The 16,967-nt window shown below is 35.6% G+C and overlaps 1 protein-coding gene across 4 annotated transcripts in view; it reads left to right on the top strand.

Moving 5' to 3' along the window:
- The window catches only part of Sf3b3 (splicing factor 3b subunit 3), an 83,003-nt gene that overhangs the window by 23,928 nt on the left and 42,108 nt on the right, over nt 1–16,967 (top strand). For 2 of the 4 annotated variants that reach the window (XM_081746351.1, XM_081746350.1), the window contains exons 8-9: nt 4,461–4,616; nt 13,224–13,375. In XM_081746351.1, coding sequence (XP_081602477.1) covers nt 4,461–4,616; nt 13,224–13,375 — 308 coding nt within the window. Of the gene's footprint in view, nt 1–4,460; nt 4,617–6,446; nt 6,534–13,223; nt 13,376–16,967 lie in introns of those variants that run through there. The other 2 variants (XM_081746353.1, XM_081746352.1) reach the window with 2 other exon arrangements.

Here is a 16,967-nt window from a genome sequence, read left to right as displayed (position 1 = left end):
AAATTCACAAAAAATATTACTCTGCGCGGGAATCGAACTCACGACCTCTGACTCCACAGTCCCGTACGCTAACCGTATGGCCACAGAGAGAAGCCACATTTTCATAATGTTTTGCCTCCTGTATTTTTTGTGTGTCAATTCAAGTGCCATCCGTGAAGGCACTGTTTTCAATTTGGGGTCAAATCACTCTCACTCTTTCTGGAGAATCCAAATGTGCAATAAAAAATGGGAGTTTCCATATAAAAGTTTAACGTTATCCCCTGAAGGGGGCGGGGATATGAGGTTGCGTTTGGTATCATTGGATAGCTTTTTCAAAATTGTTTAACACGTGTTATTTTTGATTTGCTGATCTGTATATTTCGCGAGATATTGGACCGTTCCGGGACTTTTTTCCGCACCCTTTTTATATATATACTTTTTCGTTAATGCGATATGTGCGAAACGTTAAAAATATGCGTATATGTTTCAGGAAACCTCAAACTTGGTTTCAGAGCCAGAAATTACGTTTATATTATCGCGAATTTTTGCGAAATTTGGCATCACTTGCGATAAATGCGAATGAAAACGAAAAAGTGGAATTCTTGTTAATTATTGCTAATAATAACTAAAAAGTGCATTTCCAATATTATTTAACAAAATGTTGCATTTACGAAGAAACTGCGAGTTATTTGATTCAGAGACTGTTTCACTTCATAAAGATAGACACACCAACAAGATTTTTGACTGTTTTGTGGTGAAAATGTTCATGATCTGAAATTCGGTTGGTTGCTTATTGTGAATTTCAAAGTATGATTATTAAAGTTCTCAAGAGTGAGGATAAGGTAGTTGACATTATATCATTGTTAAAGAAATTAAATGTTAACCACAGGTCATTTGCCGTCAGCTTGTTAGGTTAAATATGGTTGCCAGTCTCGAGTGTTGATGTCGAGAGATTTTTTTCAAAAAAAAAAAATATAATATGATTGTTACTGACAGGAGAACAAACTTAAAAAAAAGAATTGGTAATGTCTTGCTGCATGTCATTTAACTAAAGATGACGGTAGAGGAAGTGTTTAAATTTTTGCATTAATTTCTATATTTCAGTGAATACATTATTTAGAGTGTGCGCCTAATAAAGGTATATCCTCAGTTTTGTATTAAATGTTACCTTACTACCAAAAATATGTTGTTTACAAGTTCCATATTTTTTTAAAAAAAAGAACTTGTGCTACATTAAAAAAACAATAAATGCGACATAAATTCGAAAATTGTGATAATTAATGGTACAAAATATCAAAATTGTTGCGAAAAAATTTGGTCCCTATTAATAGGTAACGGTGTCTAACTTTCATCAGTTAGTCTACACGGTAACTCTTAAACAAAACTTAATTTATGAATTCTGTACTTTGCAATAGATACATAGAGCGATTGTATCCGTCCAGCTCATTAATGAAGCCAATCTGTTAATATACTCGTGGGTAACAGTGACTTTAGCGGTAGTTATTCGTATTTTCTACGATTGAAACAAAGGTAGAAGTAGTTACTTATCGCGCTGTTAAGGTGGCAGCAAACATTCTCCAACGGTTAATACTACCGGACGAAATTGAAACTCCAGTGCGTGATTCTTCCTAATATCCAGATATGTTATTTGTTTTTTGTTGAAGTCATTATTTTCTAGAACTGTTCTGTAGAAATCTTGACAGATCATTTTCAAGTCCATTCAGTCAGAAATTTCAGTCATTCCAAGTTCTGTTGACATTAGTTACTGTCATCAGATCATAAAGTTATTACACTAAACTCGTACGACATGTGCATTATTGACTTGTATAGCGATCAAGTTAGTTGAATCTCCTTTCTCGAAACACACACACCATTATTTACATCACCATCCTTCCTATGAAATGTTGGTAGACTTCAAAACAGAAAACATCAGTTCATTTCCATTGAAACAAGTTTTAATTTTCATTGTTATCGGTGTTATTGCCACGCAATAATATAGGCGCAACAATGAAAATTTAAATCGAGCCCTTTGTTACAAATGTAACTGCTAAGTAGAACATAATATAGTTTTATTTATTTATTTTTATTTTTGTTTATTTTATTTTTTAAGAAAAAGAACTGATGGATTAGATTTGTTTATAGAATTTTTAAGCTCCGACTAAGGAAGGATGGAAGATTTATGGGGCTGTTCTTTAGTTTAAAATCAGTTTTAGTAATACATGTAACGCTTCAAGAAACAGCGAATATTCATCAGTATAGCTTGCAATTATCCATCAGTGTATCTTACAGCTCGAATACACTTTTGAATTTTTAAATCGTGATTGAAAAATAAAATTAAAATATTAGTGGTAAACATAAAAATTAAAATAACATTATTGTTAATGAAACGAAAGAAGGCCCATAACATCTGACCTTTAAAGAAAATGTCTTGCCTCATTCCATGTTGACGACTGTTAAATGTAGTGTTTTCTGGCTGATGTTCATAATTTCAGTTCTGATAATTGTTTCAACATTTCTAGGATGATTGGCCTGTTTCTGTACACACGTCCCTTTAAGTAGCCACTCTAGAAAGATGTCAGGTTCAGACACTTCGAGGCCGCAGTCCCTTTAAAATAACTCCATTCTTCAAATTAAAAAATGAAGTTCTCATTGCCATTTGTTGTATGGCATGTTGCCCCATCCTGTTGGTAATAAATGTGAGTTCAGTATTATACAACTTTTCAATAAATTCCGTTGACGAGATTGAGATTTCTATTGACGACGAAACTCAAATTACCACTTCGCATTAACAAAGGGATGCAAATAAGTAACACAATTTTACTAGCCCAAGTAAAAAAGCTACTAGCCCACATCGTGATTTTTATAGTCTTTACTGTTTGAAATAAATAGTAATGACCTTAGAGACTCGCCCGCACCGATGAAGCACTCGCCGTGGGCGATTGGTTATTTGCATCCCTGCATTAACGCGTAAGATACACTGATGGATATTTACTGTTTTTCTTGAAGCGTTGTCTGTACTACGCGGGATAAATATAAAGTGGTAAACGGTAAACATAGACTCATCATCCTTCCGTGATCATTTGCCACCAACCGCATGAAAATTGGACTTCAGTTAGAAATTCTGTAAATAAATTAGATCCATCAATCCTAAAAAGATAATTACCCTGTGTCAGTAGGTAAGTTAATGTTAACCCCGTTTAATTTAATACATTGGCCTGTAGAATGTATTTTAAACCCGGACACTGGACGACGTCCGAGATCTGGCAGTTCTAAACTTATATAGTTTTACCTTTGGAAACTATGGGAAAATCAGTTAAAATTTGACGGGGAGTCAGAAAGTTCCCGGACTTTTGTTGTAGTTGTGGTATTTGTGATGCAGCCACAATGAATCTAGCACAGTACAGTCCTTAGGTTGACTAATAATGAACTTGATAAGTATGAACAAATCATAATAGGCAGTGTGCGAGTAATGTAGCTAAACGTAGGAGTGTGTGGTTATTAGTTTACGCAATGTCGCAGTTCGAGCAACGCGCAAACATAGAGTTAATGTGCAAATTGGAGAAATTACTTCAGAGGCGTACTTTGATAGCCTTAGAAACTGTTTACGGTGACATTGCTGTGAGGGAAATAGCACCGGCACACGTTGTCATCGTAGAAGATATCAAAGGAAACACGATAACTGATTTTCGGAAGATAATAAAGAAGGACTTCCGTCAGTGTTTCCAGGAATGACTGGAGCGTAGAGTGGGAGTCGGTGTTTCCGAAGGTGCTTGCGTTGAAGGTTATGAAGTAAATGTGCCTATATTGTGGTAATAAAGAGCTACAACGAAATTTCGGGAATTTTTTTTGACTAATCCTTGTGTATTTTAGGGATAGTTCTGTGCGTCTGTTGTTGGATTTTTATAACCTAACGAAGTTAAGGGGCAAGAATAGCATATAAAACTTCTTCTTCTTATAGAATAGTCCATATTTGGTTTTAATTCACATAAAAATGCGGAATAGAGTTGATGTGATGATTTTGATTATTTTAGCACATGTTAGACTGCTGAATTACTGTTGTAACTGTTGAAATATTTACACTGATCAGCTCTGTTCTATTAAAATTTGTAATCAAAGTTATGAACAGTTATTAATATATATATATATATATATATATATATATATATATATATATATAATTCCAAGTTATAAATTCAATATAAAGAACTAAAATTGTGAAAAAATGTTGGCTATCAAAACTATGTTAATTTTTATTGTTTTAACTGTACGGAGAACAGTTCATACATTCTGAACATTATATTCTTCCTCTGGGGATGAAAAATTCGGTGGTGTTGATTTGAATGGGAGAAACTTCTGCTGTTCAGTTTGTTTTCTCAAATATAATTCAGTTTAATATATATGTCTAATAATAGTTTCAAGATAAGCATATTATTTATTTAACATATATAAGTTAATTGTAAAATATTTACTTTTCTGATTAGCAAATGAGGATACGCCACAGTTATATATGCTGTGTGGGAGAGGTCCAAGGTCTTCAATACGAGTTTTGAGACATGGTTTAGAAGTTTCAGAAATGGCCGTTTCGGAGCTGCCAGGCAATCCTAATGCAGTATGGACTGTTAAACGCCGAAGTGACGGTATGGATTTAGCATTTCACACTTGCATATATTTTAAATAGTATGTGTGTTTACAAAGTTAGATGTCTAACAGCAATTGAGAAATTGTTGCCGTTAAACAAACGTGAAAATATAGTAAAGCGCAAAAGCACAAGTGGAATAGAGTAAACTCTTATTTGTAAAAATGTTTGCATAAAGATTTTGTTCATAAAAACATTTAACGGAACACCTAAATGGGCTTGCAAGAAAAGTAAGTTGTTTTATGTAGAACAATACGTTACATTCTTGAAAATCGTAGTTTGGTAGTGCGCCAAGGATGTATAAAATGCAACATGACATACCGTAGTACTCTCTAAGGAATTTGTTCTGTATGTGTATTTTCCTTAAAATAGAAGATATGTCTTATAATCATGAAAGTGCAAGAAAAGAAAGCATGTTTATTTCTTATGATGGAAGTTAATATTTGGTTTAAATTCGCTTAAAAATGTGGAAAATAGAGCTGATATGATGATACTGATTATTTCAGCACATGTTAGACTGCTGAATTCTACAAGTGTTGAAGAAAACCACTGATCAGCTCTACTAAATATTTCAGTCAAAGCTGTACACATACACTTACGTACATAAGAAAAAGTCGTAAACTCAATGTACAGAAGTGTAAAGTTGTGTTCACTAGCTGTTGGCCATCAGAATTGTGTTCATTTTAGGAATAGTTAAGGGTTCCAAGGATATATTCCGTCGCCTCTAATCTCTCTACTTAAAAAAAAAAAAAAAAAAAAAAAAGTGGTAGAAATTATTACCGCTTCGATTTCAGAATCAAATATATCACGCTGTACTAACAAAACTCCACGTGGTGTAAACCTAATACTGGTACTTGGTTTGGCGTTTCTCTTTTTATTTGTTAATCTTGTTTCAAAACTTAAAAATTTGCTGAGGGCGTGGAACATTTGGAAAGTTACCTGCCGATAATGGCAGAATATTTACACGATGATACGCTGTTCGCAGAGAATTTCTCATGCAGACTAAGTATACAAATTAACGTCACTTCGAGACCTTTAAAGAAGTTATACCTTTTAAGCCACATTCCTTCATCTACAATCTGGTAAGTCTTCCCAGCAATAGGCAAGAAATAACAAGATAATCTAACTTGGCTGACATTTTATTGGTTTTTGTAAAACCATTTGGATAAGTTTATAACCTAATGAAGTTAATATACGCACAGTGTACTGTTAATGCAATGTATTACCGTAACCCATTATGACAAAATTTTGTCTATCTATGATTAGTACATCCTGTGATGAAGGTTTAGATGGGTAGTACAGTTCGTCTTTTCGTAATTATATGTGTATTTGAGTTTGCATAATTATATTATTATTGTGTTTAACGGATTCGCGCGTGTGATAGTGGTCATACATCAGTAGATATTGGTTATTTATTATTATTGATAACGTAGTCGTGGCCATTTCATATTTTGTAGGGCTCTAGCCGCCAATGATCAACGCATCGATTTCCAAAGTTATCATTTTAAATATTTGCCATTCGTTCCGTTTCATTTTACAAGTAGTTGTACAATATTTTGCCCACTGTATTATGTTGAATACAGACACTTTGCTCTGTTGCTGTTGAATGAAAACTAAACCTACATGGTCGATTATGAAAATGCAAAGAGTAGCCATTGAAGGCTATCAGTTAAATTTAATGAAAATAATCCTATACGTATATTAAAAACATAGACTAGTTTAAGTTTTCAGTCAAATAAAACTCATTTCTTCAGTAATAATCAGCAAATGAATGTTAATAGTAATAAGGAGGCAAGGAATATTATAATACAAACTGGTGGATTGATAAGAGTCAATCAAACACCAGTTCGTTTTACTTTCAGGACCCGAAGATAGTAGGTGATTGAAGATGTGAGGCATGTGAAAAGCTGAAAAACAGGTGAGATAAGAATCAGGATCCCTTACCTGAAGACTGTTGGTTAAGTTAAGGTGGTTGTGGGTAGGGAAATAAGGGTGGGTTGTGCTAAATAGAATTATTAAATGCGATATAAGTTATAACGTCCGTAAATTCATTGTACACGGACGGACAGTTTTATTAGAACGCTCCATCGGTAGCATTTCGTCTGTGCTGGAAAATACTTTGTAGCAACTGAAAAGATAGAATACTATCATTAGGATTTTTTTTAAAAAAGTACAGTAAATATTCTTGAGAAATTATACTTAAGTGTCTAGCGTCTTTACGAACGGTAGAAGCGGGAGAATTTCAAGTGCTAGTTTATTTTGATTGAATTACTGAATAGTGTGCGCCTAAATTCACATTATCATTTGAACATTACAGAAGCTTGTTCAAGATTAATCATCGAATTGGAATGCCTGAACAAAGCAGTTTTATCGAGAAAAAAAATAAACTTTGAAATCTTGTCCGTAGTATTACTGTAAATTATTATTTAGTTCGACATTTGTAGGTATGTTGTTGATGGTCGTTTGTTGAGTATATCACTGAATTGGTTATAATCGTACAGTGAACGAGAGCGGCTGGATTTAGAAATCTTCATTTAAGGTATTTGAGTTGAGATAATTGAGTTCAATTTAATATTATACTTAAGTTTGAAGTTTATTCTTTGAAAATCTGTAAAAAGAGACTAAAGCAAATTTAATACAATGGATTATATATACTGTTCAATAGATGATGAATATCTTACAATATGAACGGTCTTTTATTACCAAGTAAAAATTTTATTAATTTGTGTGCGTTGACACCTTTGTCGATGACATCTGAACGTGACTGAACTGGAGATGTGAAGGTTCCTTCTTTCCTTTGTGAAAAAAGAGTAAAGAATCTGCCTTCTCAAAACCGTAATGAACTTGGTTTCTTGCGGAAAGTACGGTGCACAGTTTACAGGCTAACGCACTGATCTTAATTTGTTGTTCCTGTGGCTAAATATTGGAATGAATTTCCAGTTAGGTCCTGTAACTTGCCAAAAACTGAATTATAGTTATCTGGAAGTTCACTCCAATTTTTACTCGCAGGAAGAAAAACAAATTAAAATCAGTGATAAGCGTGTAAACTGTTCATCATATCTTTTCGAAACAGTCGAGTTTGTTAGTTTTGAGAAGTATTGTTATTTACTTTGTTTCAGAAGAATTCCACAGGAAGACGGAAATCTTCACATGTGTTCCCAGTTTAACAACGTTCAAATGTCATCGACAAAAGTGTCGGTGCGCACTGACATCGTATGATTAATAAAATACCTCTTAAAGTACCTATACCTCCTAAAATACCTTTTAAAGAACTCTTAAAATTTCCTACTAATATGTTCATGATCGTATATGAATATTAAAGAATTTTTCATTTAGGGAGTATGACACGATATCTCTTAAGGAAAGTTGGGAGTAATTTTGGTTCTGTACCTGTTACTTTTGTTAGAGTATTAGCTCTTGTATAATTTAAGTGTGTTTAGCTAATAAAGTGTGATATTTAAGCTACAACTAAAATAATAATAAATAAAAAAAGTTGACATGGTGTATTTGAGGACACATCTGAATATTGCTTTGATTACATATATATTCTGAAAATTTCTAATTTGATTTCATCTTATCTATTAACGGTAGAATTAAAGTTGAATTGTTTAATTCTGTTGGAACTTACTTCAGAATAGAGCATTATGGAAATTTATATCCATGAAGGTTTAGTATAGGCACCTATACTAACTCGAACTAAAAGTTTGATTCTGTTACCTCCCGAAAAAGTTCTGTCGGATATAGACTTTACACACAAAAAAAAGGTGATAAGGTGAAATAAGATTTAAAACGTTGTTTTTATATTCTTTAACATATTCATATCCAAGTATATATAAGCTACCTGTATGCTCGCGTCGTTCCCAAGTCTTAATTCAGAACCTGGATGAAAGGAGAGGAAGTCTTATTTCATATGTATGTATCCTCTGCTGTTATATAAGCTCGAATACCCAACACGTAATGGGGTTGCATATATGTAAGAAGTTTTTAGAAACTGCTAAAAACTTTTTATATATTAGAACACCCCGCAAATTTTTCCAAGCCGAAAATTAAAAAAAAAAAAACCTGCTTCGTACGCGCTTAGAGCAAAATTTGGTGGCTCTAGGTGACCTCTTTCTGTACAAAAGTAATGACACTATATATATATATATATATATATATATAATATTACTTTATCTATTGAGAGTTTGATTTTTTTCCGACTATAGTTTTCAAGATGATGGTTTAGGAGAAAAGTAGAACTTAGCTGCATTGCCTTCTGTGGCTACAGTATTATTTTTAATGTGTAAAAGACAGTGGAAGTTTTCAATTTTCTCTTCTTGAAATGTCTTAAATGTATTGCAGTATAATAATCCTGATTAAAAGTCTTGTCTAAAAAAAATAATTCTCTGCAAATAAGTAGAGTAAAATATATTTTTTAAAGTGTGTGTGAGTTACCAGGAACTTCTGTCTGTCGCAGTATGTGTGTCCATTCTTCCAAGAGACAAAACTACTGACGGATAATCACTTTGGGTCAAGAAACTAGTTCCATTGATGGGGATGGTATTTGAAACGGAATGTTGTAGAAATCAGCTACTTTTGGTTTTACGTTTATCACTATAGAGCAAGAAGCTGTTTTCTGCAATCGAGTAAGTGTCCCAAGAATAAATTTCACATCTGTTCTTAAGTTTCTACTAGAGCCTTTCCATCTCAACTATTCCCCGTCTGGCGCTGCTGTCGATATGTGATTTCCCGTGCCTCCCTCGAAAGAGAAGGGACAAGTTTTGCGATCGAGATCTTTCAATTGTTAGATGCGGAAGCATTGCCAGAATGAATTATTTCACGGACTTCACTGTCCTCTGTCTTGTTAGCCATTCTAAGTAGCCTACGATCTTCACTCGTCAAGACCAAACGATTGATTGACAAATTGGCAACACAGCGGAGGTCATTCACTTCGTTTCCGTAAGCAAAGGGAGGGTTTCCTCCGTCAGAGGGCGGCAGGGGTGGAGCCGAAGTATAGTTTGCATAGTTTCCGAGGGCATAGATGGAATAGACAGGCTGTAACACACAGAGTGATGGAAATCCACTACAACTTCCGGTTTCAATCTTAATCTACATCGAGTGAAAACGATAAGAGAGCGAATTTTTCTTAAGCGTTCTAATAAGTGCAATCTTTCTTAACTCTATTCAAATCGGAAGTGGCAGAAATCAACTACTTCCGATTTTAATATTGACCACTGTGGATAAAAACACAACAAATATCGATATCTGCATTCAATTAATCGTCCCTATAATATAGAGGTTGTTCAGTCTTACGTTTGGCCGATTTCGTTCCTTCCCCCTCCCGGGCAGAATAGATTCACCCGACCTGGCTCGTGCCATCCTGCAGTGTTGTGCAGTGACTTCCTGGGATGGAGTTGTTTTTCCGCGTGGACGACAATAACGCACAAAAGAGGACCATTGTTGTGAGTGTTGTTAAATTTGTTTCCAAGTGTGTGTATTTCCGCTGTGTGACCAAAGTGCCGCCCAAACTAAGCCGTTTTGGCAAGGCTATGTTGCGGCTCTTTATGACGCCCACTTTAGTGTTTCTGTCATTAGAAAACAGTGCAAGAAGAATGGTTGCAACATCAGTTTAACTGGAATAAAAAGTACAAGGGCAACGAAGCTCCACTATTTGGATCACCAACGAAGTTGCCTAGGAAGCGGGAATGCACCAAGGCCACCTCCACCATGCAGAGAAAACTTCGCAAATTGGCAATGCAAGAAAATCCGCCAACACAAGGTGTATGGCTGATCGTCTTGACGTGTCTTTGGGGACTGAGAGCCGGACGTTACACCATCAATTCAAGTTGGAAAAAGTCATGAAACCTCGCGGCCATCTTCTCATGGATGCCCACCAAAAGGAACGAAAGTAACGCCCGGAAGCTATACGAACGGCATCTGGCAAAACAAAGGTGGATGTACGTCGTAACGCTCGATGAAGCATGGATTTACCTTTCAGATTGCGGGAAACCGAGAACCATCATGTACCGAGAGAAAGGCGCCAAGAACTTCAGAAGGTATGTCCGTGTCTGTAAAGAATCCTTCCCAAAAGGGTTCATGGTCGTTACTGGCTACTGTTACCGAAGTAAACTGAAGATTCGTAGGGTGGCGAAGAACTGCAAAATAAATTCGATTTTCATGCGGCCGATCTACGAGCATGAGATTCCAACAATGTACGGAAATGACGCCAATCTGGTGCGCATTCACATGGACAAGGCCTCATCACATATCTCACGATCGTCCCTCGCATTCTACAGAGAGATGGAGGAAGCAAGTGGTATACAGGTGATACCTTTCAATGAGGTACCTGTTAAATCTCCAGATGCAGTCCTATGGACTATTATGGATTTGGATTGCTGAAACGGGCTTTGGGGAAACGGCGTGTGACAACTGTGGAAGGACTTTGGAAAGCTGTGGAAAGGAAATGGGACAAGATTTCCCTCCCAGTTCTTCAGAGAAACCTATTACAGTGGAAATTACGCTGTCGGGCTATTGTTAGAAACCAAGGGAAACACATCGAGCACTTACGGACCTGGCGCCATGGATTCTTCTAAATGTTTAGGTAAGTCGAAATTGGCCAAATGTAGACTGAACAACCTCTGTATATTCCATCCCCACTCTTAATCCCTCTACTTAAATCAGAAGTGGTTTAGATGTTGAGATATCACGCCTTACAAACCAATCTTTTACATGGTGTACACGTGACACTAGTACGTGTTTATTAGATATACCGAAAAGGCTTTCTGGGTGTATTTCTGAACTACTGGTCTTGTAATACTAGAGTAAAATCTTTCAACGTAAAATATTGTACAATTGTATATACAATGAAATCGTGAAAAATTAGAGATGTCCACATTAGTATTTAGAAGTGACTTGAATTTCTTCATCCTGATTCTTTACAATTTCTAAAAAACTTATTACATGACTTGTTGCTTTGAGAAATAGACCTGGAAGATCAGATAGCGCCCATCAGACAGTAACCTCTTCCAACACTGGGTTGACTTATGAATCCTATGGTTGTAGAACTCGGCTGTCCAGGAACCACTAAGCCCAGTTTGTGGATCGATGTATCGAGAGTTTGGAGAAGTCATAACCGCAGGTGATTCTCTTAGAATATATGAAATTATGATTGTGCAATGACCGGTTAATATGGGGGACGCGTTAGCGCTTCTCAACTAAGTTGAGTAACGCGAACGACCTTACCAATATGAGAAGTATGATTGACCTGAAATAAAGTAACTCTCGTACAGATCACTGACTCGACTCCACTTCTCCATGCTGCTTTTCCAACTGCTGTGATATATAATTGTATAGTTCGTTTGACCAGATGGCAGCAATTCGCAAAATATGTTAACCCGTACTGTCCACCAAATACAAGAGCATAACTCATCGTTAACCATGTCGGTCCCGGAGTTGCACACAGGGAATATAAAATATGACATTGCTTTACAACTTTAAAATCAGACTGGCAACATTGAAAGCTGTTTACAGGGGATGATCATAGATGGATCATCCCTTATAAACAGTTTTCAATGTTGCTAGTCCTATTTTAAAGTTGTAAAGCAATAATAGTGTCGTCTCATTTTATGTCCCCTGTGGGGGACGCCGGGACCGACATGATTAATATGGTAGTTTTGGTTGTTTAAAATTAGATGTTATGTTGTAATGCTGTCTCATGACTGCATCGTTGAATATCGTAGAAAATGCGCCTTTCATCACATATATTGTTTCCAGAAGCTGGTTCTGGAGAGTGCACTTTATTACTAGGGTAAAGCCTGGCTCTATACCAAGCCAAGTGAATTTGTAGTGGATATCTTGTCCGTGAGGTTTTTGAGAGGTCTCTTTTCCTCCCACAGCATTCTAGGAATTCTTTCATTATCGTTCACATCGTACGTCTTCCTTACTCTAAAGGGCATAAACGTGCGACGTAAAATTAGAAATGTCATTTTCTTTCTCGGTAGGGAGTTACCTTTACCAGTAGCGGAAGACTCTTTTGAGAAATAGTAGTGATCTCAACTCTTGGTCGATAGTATCAGACAGGGAGGAGAAAGTTTTATCCACGTATCGGACGTATTCTTATTATCCATTCTATCAATAGACTCTGCCTAGGGCATTGAGTATCTACATGTGAAACTCAAGAAGGCATGGAAATGACTTCTGTAATAGGTGTTGGTGGGGTTGTAAGTGTACGATACCCACTGTAGTATTTCATAAGCTCAACCCACGTGAGGCGCTTGGTTTGCCATCGTCTCAAGCGTCTCTTTCAACTATTCCCATATATGGTCTCACTGACGTACCCATGTAACAACTGTAATCACAACCAAAGGCTGTTAACAAGTTGCCTTTTTTCCACCTCGAAGGAGATGTAGAGAGCGTATGCAGCGCCACCATTTGGATATCTGACAGAACTTTTTGATGTACCCATTAAGTGTTCGGTATTAATGTGTGTGTGTATAGTGTTAATGTATATTATAGATGTATGAATAGGGGAAAATTGTAATAAATACTATTATAGGTTTCACGAAACCATTGAAAGAAACTTTAAGACCGTGAAAAGTTGTTAAATTTTCGATTCGATTTGTTCTTTCAGAGGAATATGATGCATATATCATTGTATCTTTCGTGAATGCTACCCTCGTACTGTCTATTGGTGAAACTGTAGAGGAAGTAACAGATTCCGGCTTTTTGGGAACAACGCCAACTTTATCCTGTTCAGCTTTAGGTGAAGATGCGTTAGTACAGGTAATTTTTTGTTCTTTGTGAAAAAGCACTAAGGTATAAATGAAAATAGTTTTTGAATCTCCCAAAATTCAAGCAATTGATTTGAAGAACACTTTGTTTCTGCTTGTAGTTTCGCTTCAGAATTTGTTATTAGGGCGATTAAGTAAAATGTTAGAGATCACATTTTAAGCAAATTCTATAATAAAATTTGCACACATAAGTATTGTGTAATTTTCGTGTATTTTCTAGACAAGATTTTAGTTGATTATCAACAGCGTCAGAGAAGATCAGTGTAACTTTCATCTGAGTAGTCTCTTAAAAGATAAAATCAAAACAGAAAAACACTCCATCTTCTATAGTTAATGAAGTATTCCCAAAAACATCCTGATCAGTAGCGAGTCGCTTCTTCTTACGTCGCTGTGCATACTAATCGAACGGTTTTTGATATGATCATCTAAATTTTGTGCAGGTGCACAGCAAATTTTTTTTTTTTTTTTATGTACTTACTTGCTGAAATCTCAGTTCTTCATACGAGGAGAGTAGATTTACGAAAAATAACTGAACCCCTTTCCCTTTTGGGATACGCATTTTAATGGAAGTTGAAACTCGTAAGATTTTCCTATTGCATTAATTTTAACCTCCTTCCCCCTTAGGATACGCCTTTTAATCAGTGACAATTAAACCTGGCTCCAGGTAGGTACTGCACTCCAAAATTCATTTCAAACTTCTAAGTCGGTGTCCAGTGGTGCAATTACAAACACGTTACTTTCAATGTGGGAAAAACTACGGATAATGTTCTCCCCTCAAAACGGTTTTTCAAAAGCATTGGGAATATCTTCCCGCTAAATTTTTAATGAGAAGTTGATATATCAAGTTTAATCTTCCTAACTTTGATGGGCTTGAGATACTAAATTTTTCGCATCAATTTTGACTGCCCATATCCCCCTTAAAATAATCAAAGCAACGTGATAAAAAACTTGGTTGAGATAGGTGTAAACTATTCAAATATTCATTTCAAACGATTCAGCCGTTTTCTCGTGATACGATTCCACACTAAACGCTTTTATATTTATATATTAGATGATGTAAGTTTCTTGTTTGATTTAATAAAACTGACTAGGTGGAAGTTGAAGCATTATCAACAAAAAGAATTGTGAAGAAAATACGAAAAAATACACCACATTTAGAAGTAGTGCCAGCAAAAGGAGGGTTTGGAGATGAAGATTTCTGGGAAAAATGATAATTAGTTGGAAATGTCATGCAAATAAAGGTGCCACTGATATGCCATGATTAGTGAGCAAATTATTTTATAAAAGATAACTCAAGAGGGCTAACGCCAAATCATCCAATGCCGTTGTATGCTCACAGTCTGGAATTGATGAGATACCAGATCATTGCAAGCAAATTCAAATATTTTCTCTCTGGTGTGGAAAGAAATTGTGAGCAATATTTACTCATTATGAAACCATCGGAGATAATTGTAATCAATAATTTTATTGGAAGATCGTGATATGAAGAGGTAAAATTTGCACTTTTCCCCTCAGGTCCATATACTTTTACACTTATATTGATGTGAGGAATCACCTTTTATAGTTTGTGGGTATACTTCATTAACACCCTGTCCCTGGAAGGAGGGAATGGCAATACTTTGCGAAATGATGTGTGTGATCTAAGCAAAAAAGTTAAAATGAACACGGTCTTATTCTCAACGGTTTGAGAGCTACAAGTTGTGAACCATTTTATTCTTTGCTTATTGCTCTTCCTGTAGTTATTCTAGTGTGTTGTCATTCAATTTGCTTAAATCTTAATTTTCTCAAATTTCCTTTCAAAGACATCACTACCACGCATTGCATGCCGTTGGAAAGGCAATGCCAGCTTTCAAATGCCCTGTGGAATAACAGCGGAGTGAGCAATAAGCAGCGTAAGGTCAAAAATGGTTCATAGCCTGTAGTTCCCAAGTCGTTGAGAATAGGACATATGAAGTTTTTGCTTAGAATCACACATACTATCATATATATTATGTATAAGGTGTCCCGCGTGAAAATGGCAGTACTTTGGGAATTGATAGTATGTGTGATTCTAAGCAAAAAAGTTTCGGACGGATGTGTGTGTTCCATCATATCTCTGGAACGCCTGCACCAATTTTAACCAAAGTTGGTACACACATTTCTTTCGGTCTGGAAAAGAGTACTGTCAGTATAAGATCCCCTAGTACACCTAGGGAGAGTGGGAAGCGAAGATACATACATACACACACACACACAATATATATATATATATATATAGTAATTGAAAATAGCCGATATTAATATCGAATCCATAGTTTTTGGGATTCACAGCTTGACATTTTAGATGCCATTTAAGTTCAAGTTTAACTGCCATTAGTACTCGGGGGGGGGGGGGGGGGGGTGAAATTGTGATGCGTAAAAATAATTGAGAATGACCGATATTAGTATCGAATCCAAAGTTATTGGAGTCTAAGTTGATTGGCGGTAGTTCCGCATACTTTCAAGTTTTTCAGCCTCCAATAGAGGTAAGACCCCCTAGCACACCTAAGGAGAGTGGGAGGGGATAACATAAAATGATCGAGAACGACCAATATTTGTGTAGAGTGTATAGTTTTCGGGCTCGCTGAATTGAATAGCGACATATCTGATGCCGTTTAAATCAAGTTTAGTACCTCTGAAGGGGAGGGGGGATGGTGAAATGAAACAAATAAGCAAAAACGACTGATTTAATATTTAAAAAAAATAGTTTCTGATGTCCCTAAGTTGATTGGCGACACTCCCTATACCATTTCAATAAACGTTTAATCCAGGGTGGATTGATTTAAATCAGTCTGATTTAAATCAAGATTTAAATCACTTGATTTTTTTAATAAAAATCGTTGATTTAAATCGAATTCCGAAATAAATTAATTTAAAGTGAAAATAAGTAAAATCTAGTTTCTGTTCTGTTATTTCGATTATGGAAGTTAATAATCATAATACAATGAGACTGAAATGTAGAGTATAGTATGGAAACAAGTGTCATGCAGAGGATGATTAGGGAAAATCCCGTTTTGAACAGGTAACGGAGTAATCCTGCTTCCTCCTTTTCGTATCATTGGGTTTGGGTTTTAAAATCGTTAACTATTCCAACGGGAAAATCACCATCGACATTTAAGACGAAAATTCTTTTTTGTGCGTGTCTGTTTGTTTGTTCCCAGATAGTAGGGTGTATTTAGAGGGGTCCTATCCCCTCTTTTTTTTTTCTTTCTAATTTTATAACTTTAGGCGAAATTTATGTATTTCATACCGCAAGCTAGTAATAGTTTTTAAAAATAAGCCCCTGCCAAATATCAGTAACTTTTGTGAAAAAAGTGCCATTTTGATAATCGTTGCTTTACTTTTTCCTTAATGCTTAACCTTTTAAATTATGTCACCTATTTTTAGGTGATAGGGTAGATTTCATTATTCGATTAAAAAAGTACCAATAAGGCTTTTTACTTCGTTTTCTTCATGACTGGAGGCATTTTAGAACACGTTACATATGCTTTCACGCTTTTCTGCGTTGAGGTATGACGTCATAAATTTAAAAAGATATTTTTTTGTTATGCTATTATTATTATTTT

The sequence above is a fragment of the Thermobia domestica genome, chromosome 18, assembly GCF_964235325.1.
Source record: "Thermobia domestica chromosome 18, izTheDome1.hap1.1, whole genome shotgun sequence".
NCBI lineage: Eukaryota > Metazoa > Arthropoda > Insecta > Zygentoma > Lepismatidae > Thermobia > Thermobia domestica.
The sequence above is the reverse complement of the archived record's forward strand: the minus strand, read 5'-3'. Positions and strand labels throughout refer to the sequence as shown.